The 22,524-nt window shown below is 49.4% G+C and overlaps 1 protein-coding gene across 1 annotated transcript; it reads right to left on the bottom strand.

Annotated features, from left to right (window-relative positions):
- Positions 1-718: 718 nt before the first annotated feature.
- LOC130829199 (NADH-cytochrome b5 reductase 2) lies at positions 719-20,481 on the bottom strand. Its single transcript, XM_057695475.1, has 9 exons — positions 20,415-20,481; positions 8,651-8,794; positions 8,316-8,388; positions 5,349-5,455; positions 4,946-5,075; positions 4,245-4,328; positions 3,444-3,529; positions 2,224-2,323; positions 719-1,286 (listed from the first exon to the last, which is right to left on the bottom strand). Exons 1-9 carry the CDS (start codon positions 20,433-20,435, stop codon positions 1,114-1,116), a joined length of 918 nt encoding a protein of 305 aa, XP_057551458.1. The 5' UTR covers positions 20,436-20,481; the 3' UTR covers positions 719-1,113.
- Positions 20,482-22,524: the final 2,043 nt, after the last annotated feature.

Below are 22,524 nucleotides of genomic sequence, written 5' to 3'. Positions count from 1 at the left end.
GTTACCAAAGGGGAAAGGGAGGGGAGGGATACATTTGGAATTTGGGATTAACAGATATACACCACTATATATAAAACAGCAAGGATCTACTGTTACTGTATAACACAGAGCTATATGCAATATCCTGTAAAAACCTATAATGGAAAAGAATCTGACAAAACATATATAACTGAATCACTTTGCCACACACCTGAAACATTATAAATTAAATCAACTATATTTCCATTAAAAAAAAAATCAAGAGCAGAAGTGGTTCTATCCACTCACAGATGATAAAGCAACAGCATGTCATCCTGACCACAAACAGCAGATGGTGATAGTGAACACTTACACACTTTGCAGTATGAAGGATTTAAGGAATAGCCTCAGGAACCTAATTTTGTTTGCAAGTTTAGAAGCTTCTGTCTCACCACCCCTACCGACCACACCAGAATAGTGCCTGGCATTTAGAGGGTCCTAATAAGTCAGCACCCCTTAGCTCCATTTGTTGTGTAAAGTGCAGGGAGTCTAGGATTCCTGGAGCCTGCCTTGACTACTGCCCTGATGTGTATTTTTAACACCGTTCCCATTTCAAGGGTCTCCTACAAGAGAAGGAAGAGGGCACATGGAGGGTGTCTGAGCCCTCTAATACGTGTGACCTCAAAACAACACTCTAGAAAGAGGGGTTCAAGAAAAATCATTGGGAGTTGTCATGACCCCACTGGATTCTTCTGGAGTTCTGCCCCAGCAGTTTTTACAGTTGTGACCTCCCAAGGACTCAAGGTGCCAATTCACATGCAGCACAGGCCAAGGCCTCCTACCTGTCCAGCGGGTCCGCCACAGAGCCACACTCAATGGCTATCTGCTTTGCACTGAATTTTATTTCACTAAACTATGGAAAAAGATACTGAAATGGAATTCGTTCAAGCCTCCCCAAGCAAGGAGGCCTCAGAAGCCACTTTATCTCCAGTCTCTTGAACCTTTTTCTTAGGCCCACACCAAAAGACAGGAGCGCCAGCACACCTAAGGGTGCATTAGGAGGGACGTTTGAACACTTCCCAGTATAGCATGGTGACGTTGAGCTCACTGAAACATGAATGGGACCGGGCAGATTTGCTAAGATCAAGGGCGGTGTTAGTAGGTGAAAATCATGTCCTTGGTGTAACCCAGTTTCTCCAAGTGAGGGTGCGCAGCCATCTGGATCAGGGATAGTGGGCCACACACCAGGATGAGCGTGAACCTCCCAGGAGGAGGGAGGTGTTCCTTGATCATGTCCTTGGTAATGAAGCCTGAGCTGTACTTCCATCCTGAGATGAAGCAGAAAAAAGCTATTGTGGGGGTCAGGTCACGTCCCTGACCCCAGACCCCCTGCCCTCCCTCCCTCAAGCCAGGGAGAGGGACACAAGGCTACTCGCCCAGGCTTAGACATCTGCAGTACTGTTCTCTGCAGAAAGCCGGAAGTAGAGGACACGGGCGGCCCAGGTGCTCTTCTCGGTATTTGCCCTGGAGCCCAGGCTCACTGTGGGGACTCTTGAGTCCCTGGCTGGTGTCTGTCTGCTGGAAGCACTGGCCAGGGTGAACACCACAGTGAGACAGATGCACCCAGCTGTAGTGTGAATCAAGGGTGTGAGCAGGAGCTGTGCAGGGCAGCGGGCGCTTTGGTGTTTGGGGACGGACTCAGTTAGGTGGCGCCCTCTGCTGGGCAGTGAGCTGTATGGCAAGGCAGGCACCGCTCAGGGCTGTTTGGGGAGGCGGCCTGCCAGTGTGGGGGCTTTGTGGGGTGCGATGTGCACTGCGGTGGCTGGGTGCTAGCTGGGGCCGCAGCAGCTGTCTGGGGCTCAGCTCGTGAGGACTTCTGTCCTAGGTGAGGTGAGTGGTGCGGGGTGGAAGGGTCAGTGGCCGTACTGGATGCAGGGTGAGTGATGGCTCTGTGGGATGCCGTGTGGAGTGCAGTGTGGAGTGGGTGTTCAGGGTGGGCTGGGGCCTCAGGGTCCCCCCTGATGTTCAGGGTAGTGCATGGAGTGCTGCTGAGAAATCGGACACCTACCCTCTACTGCCCTTACAAGCAGGTCATCCCAAAGCCTCTCTCCCTCAAATTCCTGCATTTCTGAGACATAGCCCAAGGCCTCAGCCATCAAGCCCAGAACTAACCAACCAACCAACCAAACAACCAACCCAGGGAATGAGCCCTGACTGGGTCAAGTGTTGGAGCTGACCCACAGGGGAGGGCAACGGGGACCGTACCAACAGGAGGCCTGTCCAGGGTGTACCACAGGTGGAACTGATTTGGGTGAGTTCTGGCAACTTCTTCAAGCTCCTTTCTCACCAAGATATCCTCCTCTGTCTAGAAAAGAAGGAACATGAGCCACGCCCCTCCAGGGTGTCCTGCTTATTCCCCAGACTAAGCACAGGGGTCAGCACATTCCTGCCCCAGCCACCCACTCCGGCTTGAGTGCTCCCTGCGGACTCTGGGGCAAAGAGTTCTGCTGAGGCTCTGGCACAACAAACGCCCTCTTGTGGAGGGAGATGTTGGGTGACTGCCTGCCAGCTGGAAGGCTGTGTCTGAACACTGGGGGTCCCAGGCCTGCTCCTGCATCCACCCTGAGCATGAGCAAGGCAAACCCGACTGGTCCAGGATCTCCTGCAGGGAAGGCAAGGGGCTAAGACAGTGATATATGACACAATATATATAGTCTACACACTGGAGAGCCACAGCAGAGGAAGATAGAGGCTATAGCCTCTGCTGCGGGAAGTGAGCAATGCCAAAAAGTCTGTTGCAGCTCAGAGATGCTGCACCCAAGACCTGGACCTTAAAACTCATCACGATCCTTGTCCCAACAATTCCACTTCTGGGATTCTGGTTAAGAAAATAATCTAAGTGTGATCAAGCCTAGGCACAATTATTCACGGTATCATTTATACCTGTGAAAACTGAAAACCTGAATGGAGAAGATTTAGTAATGATGGTGCAACTTGTTAAGACTGATGAAGATATTTATGAAAAGTTTTAATGAGAAGAAAATGCCTGTGTGGTAATGTTAAGTGAAAAAACTAAAAACAAAAAAACTATATACGTACATATACTTGTGGATATATAGTATGTATAGAACAAAGACAAAAGAAGAAATAAATTTATATGCTTCTGTATTTTCTGAAATTTCCACTAAAGTCATCTATGATTTTATATTAGGAAAAGCACAGAATTGTGTATTAAAGAAAGATGGAAAGCTTAGTGCTTATGGTTGGTTGGGGAGATAGTTAAAAAAACAAAAACGTATGGAAAAATGGGCCTGGATGCAGCTTCTCTGGCTGCCTGCGGCCCCACTCGAGCCCAGTGAGCCCTCCCACCGCAGGAGGCACCCGAGCAGCAGGAGCTCAGTGAGTGGGGAGGAAATGAACGCAGAGGCCACTCAGCAGACAGTGGAAATTCCTTCCTCACTCAGGGCGGACTCAGCAGAACTGACCTGGTTGGCAAAGATGAGGGACATCCTGGTCTTGTCACTGGGCTTCTTGGTGATGCAGCGGATGAGCTGCAGCATGGGTGTAATCCCTGCAACACAGTGAGCAGGCTGGCTGGCTTTCCCTCTCCCTCTGATCCCACAGTCCCTGGTCTGCAGCAGCCTCACAGGTTTCCCTGGCCCCGATTACTTTTCTCACGTCTGTCCCCAGGACTCAAAGTGCAAAACCACCCTTCATTTTGGTTTTCCCTTCTAATGCGACACTCCATCAAAAGCCCTTCTCATTTTCACATGGCAGCATTGGCTTTGAAACTGGACTGCATTTCATGTCCAGCTCCCTCACTGACTGTCTAAGGTGAGTCAGGCACCTTGTCTGAGCTCCTTAGTGTCCTCATTTGTAAGACAGAATTAATGACAAGTAAATGTGATAGTTTAAATAAAAAATGTTCGTTATGGTGCCTGGCACGTTGTAGTTTTCCCTACCCTTTCCAGCATTTATTTTCAAGGGATGGGGCGCATCAGGCTTGAACAGGATCCAGGAGCCCTTGGGGGACCATGTGTGGGCCAGCCCAGCCTGGCCCCCAGCCTCACCTTAGAGGCTCCAGGGGCCCTTGGGGCATCCACCATGTTGGTTAAGGGGAGTAGGCAATCCAGGGTCCGTGTCGAGACCTGTCATTGACCCTGCATCCCCATCTCAAACAGCCAGGGAAGGAATCTCTCACATCACCCCTTCTAGGACCAAATGACTCCAAAGTCAGAAAGGTCTCAGGGCTCACCCTGTGGATGAAGCCCCCAGTAGCCTCTTACCTGTGCCCCCAGCAATCATTCCCAGGTGATGGACCAGTTTATTTTCAAGCTCACTCGTTCTGTATGGTTTGAATGCAAACTTCCCTGAAAACACAGAGGATACTTCTGATGTCTACAGCTCTTGACTGAGATCCCGCAAAACATCACTGACTTTCCTTGGGCCTGCCAGGAAGCAAGTGCACCTAAGGGAGTGGCTGCACCATTTAAACCACAGGAGTAACCCAGGGTGGCCTCCTCAGCCAGCCCTGGTCCACCGGGGCCCAAAGTGCGAGTAGAACCTGGGCATCCTTGGGGAATAACCGTGCCTTTCCTTCTGAGGAAGGAGGAAGGCATGCTGAAGTTAACATGGAGCCTCACACCGCACTCTCACCTACAGTAGTGAATGAGTAAGTGATGAGTGTGTGAGCAAATGGATGAGTGTGCACTGCATCCATCCATCCACCCATCATCCATTTTTCAGCTACAGCAAGTGCCTTTTGTGAATCAGGCACTGTGTTGGAGATACAGCGATGAGGGAACACCACATCACTCCCTTACATTTATGAAGCTTATAATCTCATAAAGTGGGTGTGTGAATGAATGAATGAAGACTTCAAGGACAAGTCCGTGTGACTCAAATCTGAGGAGTTTTCTAGAACAATGGAACAACCGTAGGGATCTCCTTCCTCCCAGCTGAAGGCCCAGTGTGAACCCCCCAATACCTGACCCATGATAGAACAGGCGCCCGGATGGCCCTTGAAAAAGGATGGTGTCCCCAATTTTCATGTTCTCCAAATACTGAGTCATCTTCCCCCCTTCTGGATGATCGGGGTGTACATTTTTGAAGTAGATCTGAAAAATAAGGCAGCATGGTTTTCACACCTTCAGACCAGAGGCCACAGCCACACAAAACTCAAGAACATATTTGCTACCAAAACCACGAGGAGCAAATCCTCTGTGCTCATGGTTGCTCTAAGCAACCCCTGAAGACGTCACTTGGTCAGTAGCTTCCCTGTTAAATGACACCGCTGGGAAGCCCTGTCCAGGGCATGTGCCCCTTCTCCACCCACCACTGGGAACAGGCTGGTGAGGGTGAGGCTGCTGGATGTGGCGGGCACCATTTACCTTGATAATTAAGTCCACAAAGCCTAGGTCATCATCACTGGACACAGGCGTGTAAGCCCTGACCACAAAAACACCATCAATTTTGGCCAAGAGATGAACATAGTTACCTACAGAAAAGGCACCAAATGTTAAGACTGAGCAGGGCCAGCCTAAACAGGACTGGGGATTCCTCTAAAGGACTGAGCTTCAGGGGGTGGAAGGGGTGCAGAGCGCGGCAGGGTGCATGGGAGGAGGGCCAACCAGGCAAGAAGCCCAAGTCCAGGATGCCTGGATCCTAGGCCTGCCCTTGTCACTCCAGGTGCAACCCTGGACAAGTCACTTCACCCCATACACCTGCCCTGACTCCATCATCGTGCAGTTGTGAGCTTCACATACAGGAAAGCTACTGTCAGTGCATGCTTACGGTGTCAAAGTGCTCTGCGGAGCAGGAAGAGCTCATTAAAGTCAGAGGCTGAGTACTAAAAATTACAGAAGTGTTTCCTTTTTAAAGCAAAATATATATTGCTTTCATAAAGTCATATCTTCCTAAATTGGATGTACCACTGGGGTCTATGAATGACTCACAGCCCCCTCATCTGTACCCCGTTGCCTGGCACGGAGCAGGTCTGAGCTCACGGGTATGTGGGGGCCCAGGATTTAGACATCCATGGACCATGAGTTCCAGCAGGAGCACTGTGTCTCCCTGGCCTGTGGCTCTGCTAAGGGCAGCAGTGAACCTTTGAACCCTGTAATTCTGCCCCTCCAGGGTAGACATGAACCAACCGGGGTGGCCAGAGACCTGTGGATCATGACTACACGATCCAGCGTCACATGACGGCCTGGGCCACTCAGATTTCTGTTGGATCCAACATGGGAGACTTCAGTGAGGAAGGCAATTAGTGGAGAGGGCAGAAGCTGCAATCAAGAGATGCCGAGAGACAAAGGCAAGAGGAAGTTCTAAGCCATAGTATCTGAGCAAGGAGAAGCTGTGTGTTTGCAGGACAGAGGGGGAGCATATGCAGACAGAAGCAGAGACCCAGGGAGCAGGAGGAGGAGAAGGGCAGGAGGAAGGGAAGGAGGAAAAGGAGGGAGGGGGCACTGGAGGCACATAAACCAAAATCTTTGAGGGGCCCTGAAGCCTGAGGTGCAAACGCTCTGGGTTAAGAAAGGACGGGCTCAGGATGGATAAACAACGGGTCCTACTGTACAGCACAGGGAACTACATTCAATATCCTGGGATAAACCATCACGGGAAAGAATATGAAAAAGAATATATGTATGTATGACTGTGTCACTTTGCTATACAGCATAAATTAACACAACACTGTAAATCAACTGTACTTCAATAAAACTAGAAAAAAATAAAGGACAGGCTAATGACTCTGGCTATGGCCTGGCTGGGCACCAGGGATACCCAGGAATAAACACCTGCGGCAGCTTCCTGCTGAGAACTCATCTGATTCTGGAAACCTTAGAAAGGCTCTCTCAGATGCAGCCAACCTGGGCCTGACCGGGCAGCAACCTCAGAGAAAACAGGGCTGCTCAGCGGTCCCGCAGCCCCCATCTCTAACCAGCTTCATTCCAGCACAGCTGGGAAGCATAAGCAATCTCTGAGTCTTCACAGCAGACTCTCCCAGAAGCCTCTAAAGTACCTGTGCACTAGGTGTGCACTGCCCACATCCAGGCCGAGGAGAGAGTGGGTCATGACAGTTTCTAAGAAATTCTGTTTCTCAGAGGTTTTCATTCTTTAGCCTTCCTATCAATAGGAGTAGCCTCACAGGCCAGGCCGAGGGCTGGAAGGCAGGCCGACACTCAGCTCTCGTGGATGAAGAGGGAGAGAGGAAGCAGCAAGGAGGCTCAGGGGCCAGGCTGGCTGCCTAGTGGGCAACATCATCACCTGAAGAGGTGACGTCAGGTTTTGTCTCATGTGCACGGGACAGGTAGGCTACGGACCAGGATCTCCACCAGGAAGGCAAGCAGCACTAGCAGAGCACCAAGACTGACTCAGCCACCTAGTGGTGGCACAGATCAGAAACAGATGACTCAGAACTCTAGGGCTGCTAGCGCTCGAATCCACAACGGGTCCCTCCTTGCGTGCCTGGGTCTGAGGCCCCTGCTGAGAATCCATGTAGTGGAGGGGAGGGACACCAACTCCCTCCTGCCTCTCCAAACATTCTGGGCCTTTCTCTTGACAGTAGGGGAACATCAATTCCTCCCATCCCTCCTAAGTGCACAGCACTTTACAGTTTCTGAATTTTCCCATCCATCAGTCACTTAATTCTCACAACAGTGCAAGTAGCAGATGGGCCTAGGAAACCCCATTTCATTGACAGAGGCTCAGAGAGGTTGAGGGACTTGCTTAAGGTTGCCCAGCAAGGAGCTGGCAATGAGATCTTAGACCTTCTGCCTTTAGACTCACCGCTTTTCAATGCTCATTAAGATATTGCTTTTGGGACTTCCCTGGTGGCTCAGTGGTTAAAAATCTGCCTGCCAATGCAGGGGACACGAGTTCGATCCCTGGACTGGGAAGATCCCACATGCTGAGGAGCAACTAAGCCCGTGCGCCACAACTACTGAGCCTGCATTCTAGAGCCCGCAAGCCACAGCTGCTGAGCCTGCACAACACAACTACTGAAGCATACGCACCTAGAGCCTGTGCTCCGCAATAAGAGAAGCCACTGCAATGAGAAGCCCCCACTTGCAACAACTAGAGAAAAGGCTGTGTGCAGCAATGAAGACCCAATGCAGCCAAAAATAAATAAAATTTTAAAAATATATATATATAAAAAAAAGGATATCGCTTTTGTGTCAGTCCAAATGGAACAATGAGAAAGGAAATGGACTGTCCCCAAGCCTATCTCCCTACCTCTTTGAGCTTACGTGGCTCAGGAAAGGTAGCAGGGCAACCTCTACACCTCAGCTGAGTTTCTGATAGGAGAAGAGTGCCTGCAAGCCCAGGTCCTGGTGATGACACCAAACCCTACTCACCTACAGGAAGCCCTAAGGCATGGTCCGGGGAGGGCAGTCCGAAGCGGAACCTCCGGGTGTTGTGGCTGATTTGCTAATGAGATAGAAAACAGAGGCAGGCTCTGTCAGCTTTCCAGAAGCCTTGCTGGGGCAGCTCAGATGCCTGGGAAAGGAGCTCCCGGCGCACATGCACAGACAGTGGCAGTGGGGAGCAAACTCAAGGCCATGGAATGCCCATCCCACTGCCCTGGCCTCCCCACCCAGCACAGTCCCCACCACCCTGTCTTCCTCTCACATCACCCCCACCCCTGCCCTCCCTCGCTCTTGACAGCAGACGGGGAGGGCTGACCCATCACCTCTTTCTCAATCAAGGGCAGCAGGTACTTGGCTTCAGGGTGCTCTAAGGTGACAGGACGTCTCTTCTTTACGTTCTTGTTCTTCAGGGCCAACAGGAGCACAGTGATCCCAATAACAGTGATGGCGAGGAGCAGGGACGAGTCCTACCAGACACAACGTGAGCAGGGCACCTCAGCTCCTGCCTGGGCAAGACAGCTCTCAGGCACAGCGGCACCTGCTCCACACCAAAGGCATGGGTGAAGCTGGACTGTGTCTGAAAGAAGCTAGGCAGAGGTAAAGATACTAAAACAGAAGGCAGGCTGAGCCTACGGTGGACCTGGAGGGTGGGAAGGGGCCAGCTACAGGGTCACACAAGGCAGCATGTTTTACACTCCCAGTCAGATGGTTCAGGAGTGCTGCTGTCACCAGGCCTTTCCCACCCATCTGCCTCTATCCTGGCTACAGCCAAGGGTGCGAGCCCCAGGAGTCCCCTCCTTGAGGTGGGGGGGTGAGGATGCTGCTTCTAATACTCAGTTTGGAATGAAGGCCCCAACCCCCAAGGACAGAGCTAGAGAAGGGGGATTCGCTGGTGAGAGCGAAGAGGGATGGGGCTCGCCTCCTCCACTCCCCCCTTCCACGTCTGGCCAGGGCAGCGTAGGGGGGTGAGACCTCAGTTGCCAGAGCTGCTCCAGGTCCTTGCTCAAAATTCACCAACCCCACCATTAGCAGAAGTGTCCTTGCTCAAAATCTCCAACCCCCCCCCCCCACCAAACTTTAGTAGGAGTGAACATAAATCCTTCAGTTGAAGGGTTCAGAGACAAGAAAGGAAGCTATACACACAGAAAAAAAAGAAAAAAGAAAAAAAAAGGCAGATGGAACCAGCTGGGACCAAGATGGCAATGAATCTGACCGCCAGCAGACCCTGAGTCTCATTTCACTACATGAGCATGTTAAATGACATATCTATCGGTGGCCAGGACCAGACATGAAGGACCAAAAAGGATAGAAAGGAAGTGGCACCCCACTCTCTCAGAAAAAGCCCTGCCCCTTCCCCACAGACCAGTGCACATGCCTCCCCAACAGTAACCTCACGCCTTCTCCCTCTGTCTTTACTCTTTAAAGTTAAATCCCTCTCGCCAGTTGGGTGAGAATTTGATCTGTGAACTTAATTCCCACTTCTCCATTCTTTGGCCACTGAATAAAGCCTGTGCTGTGTCAATCTTAGCTTGGGTTTTGTTATTGGCCCACTTGAACCCAAACAGAAAAAGGACCCTCCTCACCAAGGCAGAGAGCCTCAATTGGGCTAGGGCTTGAGCAGGGTCTATAACGACTTAATTCAGTAACAAATTCTGGCATCCAGTGTGAGGCCCATTCCATCTGGTAACTCAGGGCTTACTCGCCAACAAGGCAAGCTAAAGAACTGGGCAGTGTGCCCCAATTCTCAACCCCTGGGCCAGTGAGGGCTACTAAATTGAGCCTGAAATCAAAAAGTAGCCAAGAATCAAGTAGCGTGCTCCCCAGGTAAAGACCCCGCCCCCCCCCCCCGCCCCCAGCATGCCTACACGGATACTTGCTACAGATTGGGGTAGTGTCCAGCGGATGCCCAACACAGGGGGCACTGACCCCACTTCGGTCAATAAAATCAAGGTTCATTGTAGGGGCTGGCTAGTCAAGGGAAAGGATCCTGGCCATCTTGTGGGAGCCAGACCTCTGTCGAGAGGACTGGACTGGGTGGTTGGTTGTCTAAGTTTACCCAATGCTCTCATAAGGGGGAGGCGAGTTTGGACAACTGGTTGCCTGGTTGGACTGGACAGGAAGCCCTCCAGAGGCCACCACATGGTAAGAACATCTTTGTTTTGTGTGTGTGATGTAAGCCCTAGTCTCTGTTCTTGATACGAGTGAAGCGTCAATCTCTATTCTATGTGGTTTTGTTTGTTCTAATGTTCTTGGAAATACTTGCCACAACTGTGGGCATGGGTCAAACACTTAAAGACCACTAGGGCCCTCGCCACTGGAAGACCCCTGTGAAAGGATAAGCTGGTCATGGACCAGGGTAGATGAGCACCAGGCACCCTGCTGACTGGAAGCAAATGTCCACGTAGGAAAGGCACACTGCAAAACCCTCACAGCCCCGACCTCCACAGCACTCCAACTCTAGGATATAGTCAAAACTCCAAGGGCACATCTTCTGTGTTGGTTCATTTCGCCCTAACGTGCCATCCTGAGGCAGGGTAAGTGGCTCTCCTGGGTAGGTCTCTCCCCATTACCCGCCATCGCAAATCCCTAGGGATCCTTTCTCTGGACACAAACCTTTAAAAAATCTTGTTTTTGCTAGATTTCTGGAAAATCACTTTGGTCAGAGAAGGAAGAAGACGACCCCCAAATCATCCAAAGTCCTTAGGTCCTCGTAACTGAGAGTACAGAGAACTGGACACATACCAAATGGGCATTCAGCCTGCCTGCTTAATTACCTATAACCAAGCAGGGTGAAGCCTTTTGAACAAGCCTCCTTGACTGCTGGAGAGGCTCTCTGAGCAATGTATCTGATTAGAGAACACTTATTTCACACTCCTCCTTTACCACACTCACCTACACTGGGTATCTCCTACAGCCCCACAGTAGGTCTGGGAACGTCTACTTGCTGACTCAGGAGGGGACTTTATAACTAAGGCCCTCTTAGCGTCTCCCCTTCCAGCCCCTGTGAAGATTGGTTAGAGTGCCTAGACAACTTGGCCAGATCTTGTGGGATCTGTGTTGCCACCAACCCTAGTGAAGAGGCCACTAGGAGGCTGGAAACAGACTAGAAATAAGGACTCCCCAGTATGGGTAACCAAGCCTCTGTCCTGGTGAAGTCACTGCTGGGGTGCATTCTCCATAGCTGGAAATCCTTCAAGCCCTGCCCACTACCAAACAGACAGCTTCTTTTCTTTTGCAACACCCCGTAGCCCCAATATAAACTGGCAGGTGGAGAAAGATGGCCAACTAATGACTCTAAATTATAATACTGTTTTTCAATTGGATCTCTACTGCCAGCATTTAAAAAAAATGGGATGAGATCCCCGTGTCCAATTTCTCAAGGCACTTAGCCAAAACAAGGGCCCCCATAAAAAAATGCAAGGCTGGTTCAAATCTCGTTCTCCCGGTATTGGAATCTCAGCCTGAGGATGCTCTTAACTTCCTCACTCCACCAAGTGTAGCTCCCCACCTGCCCTCTCCAACAGTTCACCGGAGACTTCTAAGTCATCTACATCTACCCCTACCTCTCCTGAATCCCCAACACCCTCTACTCCCTCAAATTCACCACCTCCCTGCCTGGTTCCCCCTCCTTCTCCCAACAGGTGGGCCCCTTCCCTGACTCTCCCATCTCCATCTCTCAGTCTTCCTCCCTGAACACCCACAGCAGGGTTCAGTATCAGACCTCTAGAATCAACAAGCTATTCCCTCTTTGGGAGGTCCCCAATAGAGATGGCAGGCTGGCCTCTGTGTATGTGTACGTACCCTTCTCTTCCTCAGATCTATACAACTAGAAGGATCAATCCCAGGGTTTAAGGGAAGACCCTGAGGGAGTCCTTAATTTAGTCTGGGGAATATTACACTCTCATTTCCCCACTTGGGTGGATGTCCAAACCCTCCTAAAATATCGTATTCTCTGGGGAAGGAAAGGCACTGATTATAACTAACGCAAGGGAGAAAGCAAATAAGACCGATCAAAATTATGTGGGGCTCACAGTATATCAGCTTGGAGGCCAGGCCATTCCCAACACGGACCCTGGGTGGGACCATCAAGAGGAAAACAGTAGGTAGCACCTCACACACTTCAGGGATCTGATTCTTAAGGGCTCGATCAGCACGGAAGAAACCCATACATTGGAAAAGGATACAGGGAGTCATCCAGGGACCGAAGGAAAATCCCTCAGCCTTCCTTGGGTGCCTGAAGGAGTGCCTCCAAGTGTATACAAATATAAATCTGAAGTCAGTGCAAGGGCAGTCCATTCTTAAGTCCCAGAGTTCCCCAGACATTGTGAGAAAATTACAAAAGTTGGAGATAAGGCCCACCATGCCCACTTCCTAACCAGTGGAATCAGCATTTCGGGTGTTCAACAACCAGGATCTGGAGGCAAATGCAAAAGAAGATCAACTAGCCGAACGAACTGCCAGTATTCTGGCCTCAGTGATTCAGAGTCAATCGATCTCTCAGGAATGGCGACCCCCCACCCCCACCCCAGCCCCACAAGGGACCCTGAGACATTGATGAGTTTCCCTGGGTTACAAAGACCATGCCCAGAGTGCAGAGAAGGGTTTAAAACCAATCAGTATGCAAACTGCATGGAGGAGGGTCACTGGAAGGGGGAATGCCCCAAAATGTCTTTGAAGGAAACTAAGTGAACCAGTGTCCTGGCCCAACCACATTGGTTGCACACATAAAAGAAGACGAGGACTGAGGGGGCCCAGGTGCTCCCCAAAGCACCCTAGAAATTACCCCCTAGGACCTTCAGCTGACCCCGACCATAGAGGGTAAAAAGGTTGACTTTTTAGCTGACACAGGGGCCACCTTCTTGGTCTTCAACACCCAACAAGGCAAAATGGCCAAAGATAAATGTAAGATCATGAGAATGGAATGGAAGCCCCAGGAGTGCAATTCTATAGAGCCCCCTGAGTGACATTTGGAAGGGAAAATGTTATCTCACTCTTTCTTATATGTCCCAGAATGCCCAATTCCTCTAATAGGAAGAGACTTACTATATAAATTGGGAGCTACAATGTATCTCAGAGACAAAAACCTTATCTTCTAATACCCAAGACTACCCTCTATTCTGTACTCCTAGTGCTACTGCCCTCTGCCAATAATAATGGCCCAATTAACCTTGAGGGGATTAATCCCTCAGTATGGGCCCACGACAGAGCCAGTCATAGTCAAGCTGTGACCCACCTACAATCACCCAAGTAAAAAGCAATACCCCTTAAAGCAAAGAAGCCCTAGCTGGCATTAAGCCTGTATTAGAAAGCTACTCAAACAAGGGCTTCTTAGACCCTGCTACTCCCCTTGCAACACTCCTATTCTTCTGGTGAAAAAAACCAAACGGGAAATATCCACTAGTTCAGGACCTCTGAGCAGTGAATGAAGCTATGGAGGAAAGTCACCCCCTGGTGCCCAACCTGTACACATTACCCTCTACCCCAAACACCGAGAGGATCTGGTATTCAGGGTTAAGACTTAAAAGATGCCTTCTTTTGTATGCCCTCAGCCCCAGAATCTCAATAGATTTCTGTATTTGAATGGCAGGATCCCTACAGCTCTAGAAAACAATCATTGTGCTGGAAGGTTCTGCCTCCCTCTGCCAGGGATTTAAAAACTGCCCCACCCTTTTCAGAAAGGTTTTAGCTGAAGATCTTAGTGACCTTGAGTTAGAACAGTGAACTATACTTCAATATGTGGATGACATTCTAATTGCCAGCCCCACCAAAGAGCTTTCTGACCATAACACAGTGAGCACCTTAAATCATCCGGCTGAGAGAGGATATAGTCTCAAAGGAAAAGGCCCAGATTTCCCTCCAGCGGGTAGGATATTTAGGATTTATAATAGAAAAGGGGCACCGGGCACTATCTAAAGAGAAGAAGGACTCGGCTTGCCAGATGGCACGGCCTAATACGAGGAAATGGCTCTGGGGGTTCCTGGGGATGGCCAGGTTCTGCTGTATATGGAGCCCCAACTTTGGCTTCATTGCTAAGCCCTTGTATGAACAATTAAAAGGGAAGGACCTTGACCCCTTTGAGTGGACCCCCAATTGTGAACAGGCATTCCAGGAAGTGAAAACCCATCTCATAAGAGCCTCTGTGTTTGCTTTACCCAACTTGAGCTGTCCCCTCCACCTATATGTACATGAGAGAGGAGAAACTGCCCTGGGGGTGTTTACACAAAAACTGGGACCTCTGACTCAGGCTGTAACCTATTTTTCTAAACAACTGGACCAAACTCCTAAAGGATGGCCTCTATGTTTACTGGCTGTAGCTGCTACTTCTCAGCTTCTCCAAGAGGCTAACAAATTAACTTTTGGACAGCCCCTGACCATCGAGACCCCCCACCGCCTCCAAGTCCTCATAAAGGAAAGCAGAGACAGATTGGTTATCCCCTAGCTGTGAGGCAGGAGATAGATGGGCCCCGGGCTGAGCAGCTGGAACCTGTCTCCCGAGCACACGTCAAGATAAAGACAACGGCAGCAGCAGAGAGGGGCTGAGCCCTGCTTGGGTAAAAAGTTAAGGAGGTTACATACTTCTCATTCTTGAGGTCAAGCTGCACATGAGCAGAAATGAGCCTCAGGGTCAGGGAAGGGAGGGGGTTCTAGCCCATAATACGTCCTGCCAATCTCCCAGAAACCCTTGCACTGCAATCCATCTTGGCTAAAAGATGTGTGTGCATGTGGGGGAGAGCCTGAGTCAGATCAGATATGGGAAGGAAGCAAGATAATTGGCTGGAGGAGAACAAAGACCTGGAGACCTGACCCTATATAAGCAATTTCAGCCACCCCAAAAGCACACTTCTCTCTCTGAGCCCACCCATGTGTCCTTTTCACACGTGCTCTGCTCCTAATAAATGCTTTACCCACTTCATCACCTTCTGTCTCTTTGCTAAATTCTTTTTTCAGAGAAGACAAGGACTAAGGTCCCATGTCAGGCCTGCTGGCCCTCGTGGTCTAGTGGCTAGGATTTGGACCTTTCACCACCGCAAACCGGGTTCCATCCCCAGTAGGGGAACTAAGAGTCCACTTCAAGCCACCGCACTCCACACCCACCCCACAAGACCAGTCAAACCCTCCAAGCCATGCTTCTAGACAACCCATCTGTGACTCTGAGGCCGTGTAATGTCCTTAACCCTGCCTCCTTGCTACCTCAGACAGGTCCAGAACTAAGTCATCATTGTGAGGAAGTATGGAACAAGGTTACTGCAGCAAGCCTGACTTAAAGAGCTCCCCTAAAGGGAACAGCTTTATGAAAGATGGGAAATGAAAGACAGGACATGCTGTGGTTTCCATCAGTGAAGTGGTAGAAGCTGAAGCCTTGCCCTCTGGCTGCTCTGCTCAGAGGGCCGAATTAATCACCCTAATCAGAGCACCAGAACTGGGGAAAGGAGAAAGTTGTCAATGTCAGTACTGACTCTAAATGGGCCTATTCAATCCCATCCACCCACGGGGCCATCTGGAAGGAGAGGGGACTCCTGACCTCAGCAAATAAACAGACAAAAAATGGAGGAGGGGCAGATTATACAGCTGCTGGAGACTATACTCCTGCCAAAGAAGGTAGCGGTTATTCACTGTAGATGTCATCAAAAGGGAGAAGCAGAAATAATAAGAGGAACACACAGGGCAGATATGGCAGCTAAACAAGCAGCAGAGGGTGGGGACAGCACTCAAATGCCACTCCTACCAGCTCCCCAGACCCTAACTCCTAGCTACACTCCCATATACACCCCAAAAGAAAGAGAAAAGGCTTTGAGATGGGGCCATTTTTAAAAACTAGAATAACTAGGGTGGATGGTTTAACAACCACGGGCAGCTGTTTTTCCCGTCAGCTACGGCACTCCAAGCCATCTGGGAAGCTCACCAAAGCACACGTTATGGGCAGGAGAGCCTATATCAATGGCTCATCAAATCCATGACTACTCCTTAAACAGGTGGTTGAAGCTTGCCCTATCTGCCTCCAGAATAACCCCAACACTCACCCCCACAAGGTCAAGGGAGTGGACCCCCACCTAGTATAGACGCACATATTCAGGTCAGAACTGGCAGACTGATGTTACAGTAAAGCCCAGAGCACAAAGAAATTGTAGGTATTTGCTGGGTTTGACTGACACCTCCTCCACCTGGATGGAGGCATTTTCCACCCCAACACAGACCACCTTGGAGGTCTCTTAGATCCTGCTCAAGGAAAAAAATCCCTCAGTTTGGGCTCCCTAAATCCATTCAAAGTGACAATGAGCCCACCTTTATTTCTCAAAATACTAAGGGAGTCTCTAGAGCTCTAGAAATTAGAGTTTGCATTCTGCTTTGGAGACCACGATCCTCAGGGAAAGCAGAAAGAAGAAATCAAACTCTCAAAAGAAATTTAGCCAAACTATATCAAGAGACTCATCAGCCCTGGATCTCTCTTCTCCCCACAGCACTTCTAAGAATGGGAACAGCCTCTAAAGGAAAGCTCAGATTAAGTCCATATGAAAACATGTACGGGAGGCCCATTCCTGAAGGACCCAGCTACTCAGGAATATGGACCAAATGAAACATGCCTTACAGACAGGGAAAATAATCAAAGCTTTACATGCTGATGGGAATCAGAAATCGCCTTCCCTTTCTGACATGGTTTTACATCCTTTCTCCTCTGGGGGTTGGGTTTATTTGATAACCCGGAAGGCTGGGAATCCACTAGATCAGTTAGACCCCAAGTGGATAGGACCTTATCTAGTAATCTTGACCTTATCTAGTAAACTCTATCTGCCTTAAAATTACAGGGCATTACTCCATGGGCCCACCATATCAGAGTGAAGACGGCCTGAGGAAGAAGTTACCGAACCATCCACTCAACACACCTGTGAACCTGTCACAGACCTTAAATTACTTTTCAAAAGGACACTTACCGATATATAAGTAATGTGGTGGAGAGGCTTAGTAGCTGAACTTTTCATTGCTATTGCCTTACTTGGCTTCTGCTGTTTTGCCAAACTCCCTCCCTCTGGCAAACATCTCCTCTGTCCATGCTGGTTATAGGGATATTAATATTGGAATCAGGATGAAAGGCTGTTGTTGTTTATTCTTCTTAACTCTCTCTGTCCTCTTACAACTGTCCATGCAGAATGCGAATTTGATGCAACAGTAAATCTCTCAAGAATTATAGCCCTTGAACAAATCTATCCCCACCCCCACCCTCAAAGTGACACCTATGGATTAAAGGAACAGTAAATCCCCTACATATGAGCCTTCAAGTTGTGAACTTTCAAAGATGCGAACATGCATCTGGTTCCAGCAAGGAACCAGAACCTGTGCCATCAACGTGAGTGAAATTGCAGCTCGCCCTCCATCTCCTATTGCTGACGATCTTTCAGCTCTACCATCTCCCACCTCCTCTCCCTCCTCCAGTCAGTAACTCTTCTTGCCTGTTCACTCGATGCCAGCCCCTGAATGCCAGCTGTTGTACTGTACTACTGTACTTTTCAAGGTACTGTACTGTAAGATTAAAAATGTTTCCTTTATTTTTTGTGTTTGTTTTTTATGTATTATTTGTGTGAAAAGTATTACAAACCTATTACAGTACCGTACTATATAGTCAATTGTGTTAGTTGGGTACCTAGGCTAACTTTGTTGGACTTATGAAAAAATCAGACTTACGAACGCACTCTGAATGGAACTCATTCGTATGTACTTACTATATTACATTTTACCCCTAAGAATGACAGCCTCACTCTCACCTTGGCTAACTGCTCTGCTAACCCTATCCCTCTTGAAGTTCATATCCCATCCCTAACTCAGCTTCCCTGCTAGGATCTCAGCCCTTACATTAACATTTCTAATGAATACAAAGCACTCACAAAGTACCATCTTGCTGCCACTGCTCTTATCAAACGCCCCTACCAAAGGAAGGAGCTTCCAGTAACACCCTGGGGCTGTTCCGGACTCTGATCAATGCCTCTTACATTTCCCCACAATTTAAGTACCCCGGGATTGACTCTTCCAGAAATCTCACCCATTGGTGCCCACTGGACTAATTCCATGAATATACACCAGGACCAGATATTGGGGAGGAAAAACGCCAGTTGTCTGGCATTTAGTACATGGCCCTCCTAAGGCCAGGGAAAAATCCACGAGAGCCAAGAATCCCCCAGTGACCCCCACTATGCAGGTGGGCACCCCATCTTAGGCTAGCCACTTAGAGATGGTTTAACTCAGAAGTGCGTAAGGCATGTGCTCCCCCTGGGTATCTGTTCCTTTGTGGCCTGAGAATAAACCAACTGCCCCATCAGAACAACTCCAGCTCCTTCTTCCCTTCTCCAAGGCGGGCTTTGGCTTATGTGTGTTCAGATAATGCCCAATTTGGGGGACAAAGCACGCTAGGCCAGCTAAGTTCTTGGAACTAAGCATAACCATTCATAATGTCACCCAGCCCCCAAATAAAAGGGCAATAGGACTCATTCTGCAGGAGCAGGGATTGCTCTCAGACTGGTTGGGGCGGGGGAGGGGGGGTCACAAACCATGACATTTACAAACTGTCATGTGGGCCCTTGAGTACTTGTCTAAAAATGCCTTACAAGGACTCTGTACTTCCCTGGGCTCACTATTCAATGTTCTTGGTGATAGCCTACCCTTTGACTATCTCCTGGCTGAGAAAGGAGGAGTATGCACAGTTATCAGCAAAACCTGCTGCATGTATATCAATAACTATGGCCAGACTGAGGTAAACATAAAAAAGAATATGACCAAGCTCAATGGTTACACAGATGTAACACACAAGGTCCAAATCCCAGCTCTATCTGGTATAGGGTGTAACAGCCTCCCCAGCTGAACTTCATTGCTTCCATTTCTCCGCCCACTAATTGGTATTATCCTCCTGCTTATCTCTGGGCCTTGCCTCTTTAGCTGCCTTGCCGATTTTGTTAGTAATCAGCTTGAAGCCATCAAACTTCTGATGATACTAACACAAGGGTACTAGCCACCAGGCCTGCAGCCTGGCCACAGTCAGACTTATTTTAGGCTACTCAGGGAATAGTTCTGCTCCTCTAATCCAGAGAAAAACTACACCCAGGTTCAGCAGGAAGCAGCTTCATAACTCAGACCTTCGCCCTTCAAGAATGAGGAGCAGTAACAAGGAAAGGGGCGATTTTGTTGCAGAGCTGCTCAGTCTTTGCTCAAAACTCATCAAACCCCCACTTTTAGCAGGAGTTCCTTGCTCACAAGCCTCCAACCCCCACCTTTAGCAGGAGTGAACATAAATCTTTAAGGTAAAGGGTCCAAAGGTAAGAAACCAAAAAAAGAAAAACCCAGATGGAACCAGCTGGGACCAAGATGGAGATGAATCTGACCTCCAACAGATGCTGAGTCTTATTATACACTGATTTTCTTATATTAACATACTAAATAACACATCTACCAGAGGCCAAGATCACACACTAAACAAGAATAAAAAGGGGATGGTACCCCACTGCCTCAGAAAAAGCCCAACCCCTTCCCCGTAGACTAATGCTTCCCGTCCACACAGCCTCACCCCTCCTCCCTTTGTCTTTACTCTTTAATCCCTAGTTGATCTGTGAACTTAGTTCTTGCTTCTCCATTCTTCGGCCACTGAATAAAGCTGGTGCCTTATACTCCCCTACTCCGACCTGAATGGAGAAAGAGCTCTCCGGCCACTGAGGGCAATGAGCTACTTAATTCAGTAACACCTCTGAGTTGGAGTGCTCCATTACCACAGCCTCAGGACACACCAACACCCCGGGAGGCAGGCCAGTGAGGCCCGGGCACTCACCTGCCAGCGGCTCCGCGGGGCTCCCGCATCCCCCGCGCCCTCAAGTCGGGCCTCCTCAACGCCCCACGCCCACCAGCCCAGGCGGATTTGGGAAAGGTCCGCCCGGCCCTCTTCTCCAGCCAGGCGCCAACCGCCGCCCCGCACCAGGCCTCCCCCGGCTCCGCCAGGCCCTGCTCGCCCGGCCCACCCCGCCCCCGGGCCCCGGCGGACTCTGCCTGCCTCTTGCCCTCCCCCGCGTCCCCCGGCCTCTTCCCGCCGCGCCGTCCTGCCGGGGAACCCACCCGGATCCAGACGCCGAACATGTCGTCGAAGGGGCGCTGTTGGGGAGGCCAGGAGGACGCCGTGGACCGGGCCTAGGCCGGGAAATGCGCGCCCAGAACCGGCGGCGGCGCGCGCGGCACCTCCGCAACCCCCACCCCGAGGGCCGGGGGTCCGAAGGTTCCTCCTCGCGGGCCTGCAGCTCTGCGCCGGCCCTGCCCCCAGGGCCCCGGTCCAGGGCCTGCCAGGGCCAGACGGAGGCTCCTCGTTTAACATCTCGTGTTTATTACGTGCTTCCCTCTGCATCCTGGTCCTGTTGGCTCACACTCTGAGCAGCCCTGACGCAGAACTCCCTCTCCTTCTCTTGTCTGAATTGTGGCGAGGCTGGAGGAAGGGTATGCTGGTCTAAGAAATGGGAATTCACGCCAACTCAAAGAGCACAGAAATATATTCAGTAGACATCCATAATGCGCTCCTACTCTGAGCCTGGTCTGGGGTCAGGTGTTTGCGGGAGTGGAGGTGTCATGGAGTTAAAGAAGACAAAGCATTCATTCATTCATTCATTCATTCATTCATTCTTTGTTGGAGAGAGAGAGATGATAGGTACCCAACACAAGACCAAAGAGGATGCAGAATGGCAGGCATAGATGGTTGGGGGGGGGTTTTCACAGCACATTTCAGAACCTTGGTAACCCCCTCCCCCATTAATTCTCCTGCTGCCAATGGCAAAGGTAAATCCCCGCCTCCTGGGCCTGAGCAAGACAGAGGAGCCAGAAAATGGCCTCCCACCCCGGGCCCCCAAATACACACCACTATAGGCACATGCATAAGGGACGCCTGCCCCCACACACCCGCAGGTGCCAGGTTAGGATGGTCAGATACCTTAATTTTTGGTAATCTATTAATTGTGAAATGATGGCTTACAAACTAATTTCACTACCTAATTGCTAAGGAGGTTGAAAATCTTTCATAGGTTTTTTTCTCATGGAATTTCTTTGGGGGAAAAAAAGCCAACCCTGCTCATGACTTTTGCCCATTTTTGTATTGAATTGTCTTTTCTTACTTATTTTTAGGAGTCTTCTTTATATATTTTAGAGGCCGCTTCTTTGCCAATTATACCAGATATTACAAATGTTACAGATGTTTTCTCCTTGTAGGCAACCTATTCTTCCTTCCTTTCTTCCTTCCTTTCCTCTTCTCTCGCTCTCTCTCTCTCTCTCCCCCTCCATCTTTGGATGAATAGAAGTTAGTAATTGTAATATAATCAAATGTATCAGTCTTCCATCTTTTCCCTTTATGGTCAGTGCTTTTTGTGATTTGTCTATTCTTACCCAAGGTCAAGATACTCTGTATTTTCTCTGACAAGACGAAGTTTTTTTTCCCTATAACTTTTAAGTCTCTCAACCACCTGGAGTTGATTTCTGTGTATGATGTGAAGCAGGGATCCAGTTCAATTTTTTCTACATGGATAATGTGTTGTCTTGGTAACATTTATTGAATTGCTCATACCTAGTCACTAACCTGCAATGTTATGTATCAGTTTTCACATATTTATGAATCTGGTTCTGACCTCCCTGCTCTCGTACGTTGATCTAGTTGCCCAGCCCCTGTGACAATGCCATACTTCTCTAATTACAATAGTTTATAACAACTGTTTATATCTTTTACTCTTATTTGGGTCTCAGTTCAAATATCACTTCCTTAGAGATGCCTGCTCCAATCCCCCAATGAAAGGAGATATATGTATTACATTCTATTCATAGCTGTTACTTCTGTTAGTAGTTGTTACTTCTGAATATTTCATTAAATGGCTGACTCTCACATTAGTCTGGACATTCCACTAGGACAGAGACTTTGTGTCCCCAGGGCTTAGCACAGTGACTGTCACATAGATAATATTTAATAAATATTTAACAACTGAGTGAATGCATTCATCTCTGCCCTGCAGCATTTAGCACACTGCCCAGCACAGAGGAGATGCTCATAAACATTATGCATAGTAGGTGCTCCATAAATACGAAAGGACCAGTCTTTCTCATCAGTACTCTCTGTGCCTTGCTTGCTTAATTTGTCTCTGTAAGACATATCACCAGATGACATTTTTTTTGGGGGGGGGTATACCAAGTTCAATCA

Source organism: Hippopotamus amphibius, chromosome 9 (genome assembly GCF_030028045.1).
Source record: "Hippopotamus amphibius kiboko isolate mHipAmp2 chromosome 9, mHipAmp2.hap2, whole genome shotgun sequence".
NCBI classification, from domain to species: Eukaryota; Metazoa; Chordata; class Mammalia; order Artiodactyla; family Hippopotamidae; genus Hippopotamus; species Hippopotamus amphibius.
This window is presented reverse-complemented; position numbering and strand designations above follow the sequence as displayed.

What these genes read in the sequence shown, in the direction of transcription:
- LOC130829199 (XM_057695475.1), bottom strand. Translation starts at nt 20,435, where the DNA reads ATGTTCGGCGTCTGGATCCGG. An exon ending in TTGTGGACTTAATTATCAAG is followed by an intron (nt 5,076 to 5,348) that starts GTAAATGGTGCC and finishes CTTATTTTTCAG; the next exon opens with ATCTACTTCAAAAATGTACA. An exon ending in CCTGTTCTATCATGGGTCAG is followed by an intron (nt 4,329 to 4,945) that starts GTATTGGGGGGT and finishes CTGTGTTTTCAG; the next exon opens with GGAAGTTTGCATTCAAACCA.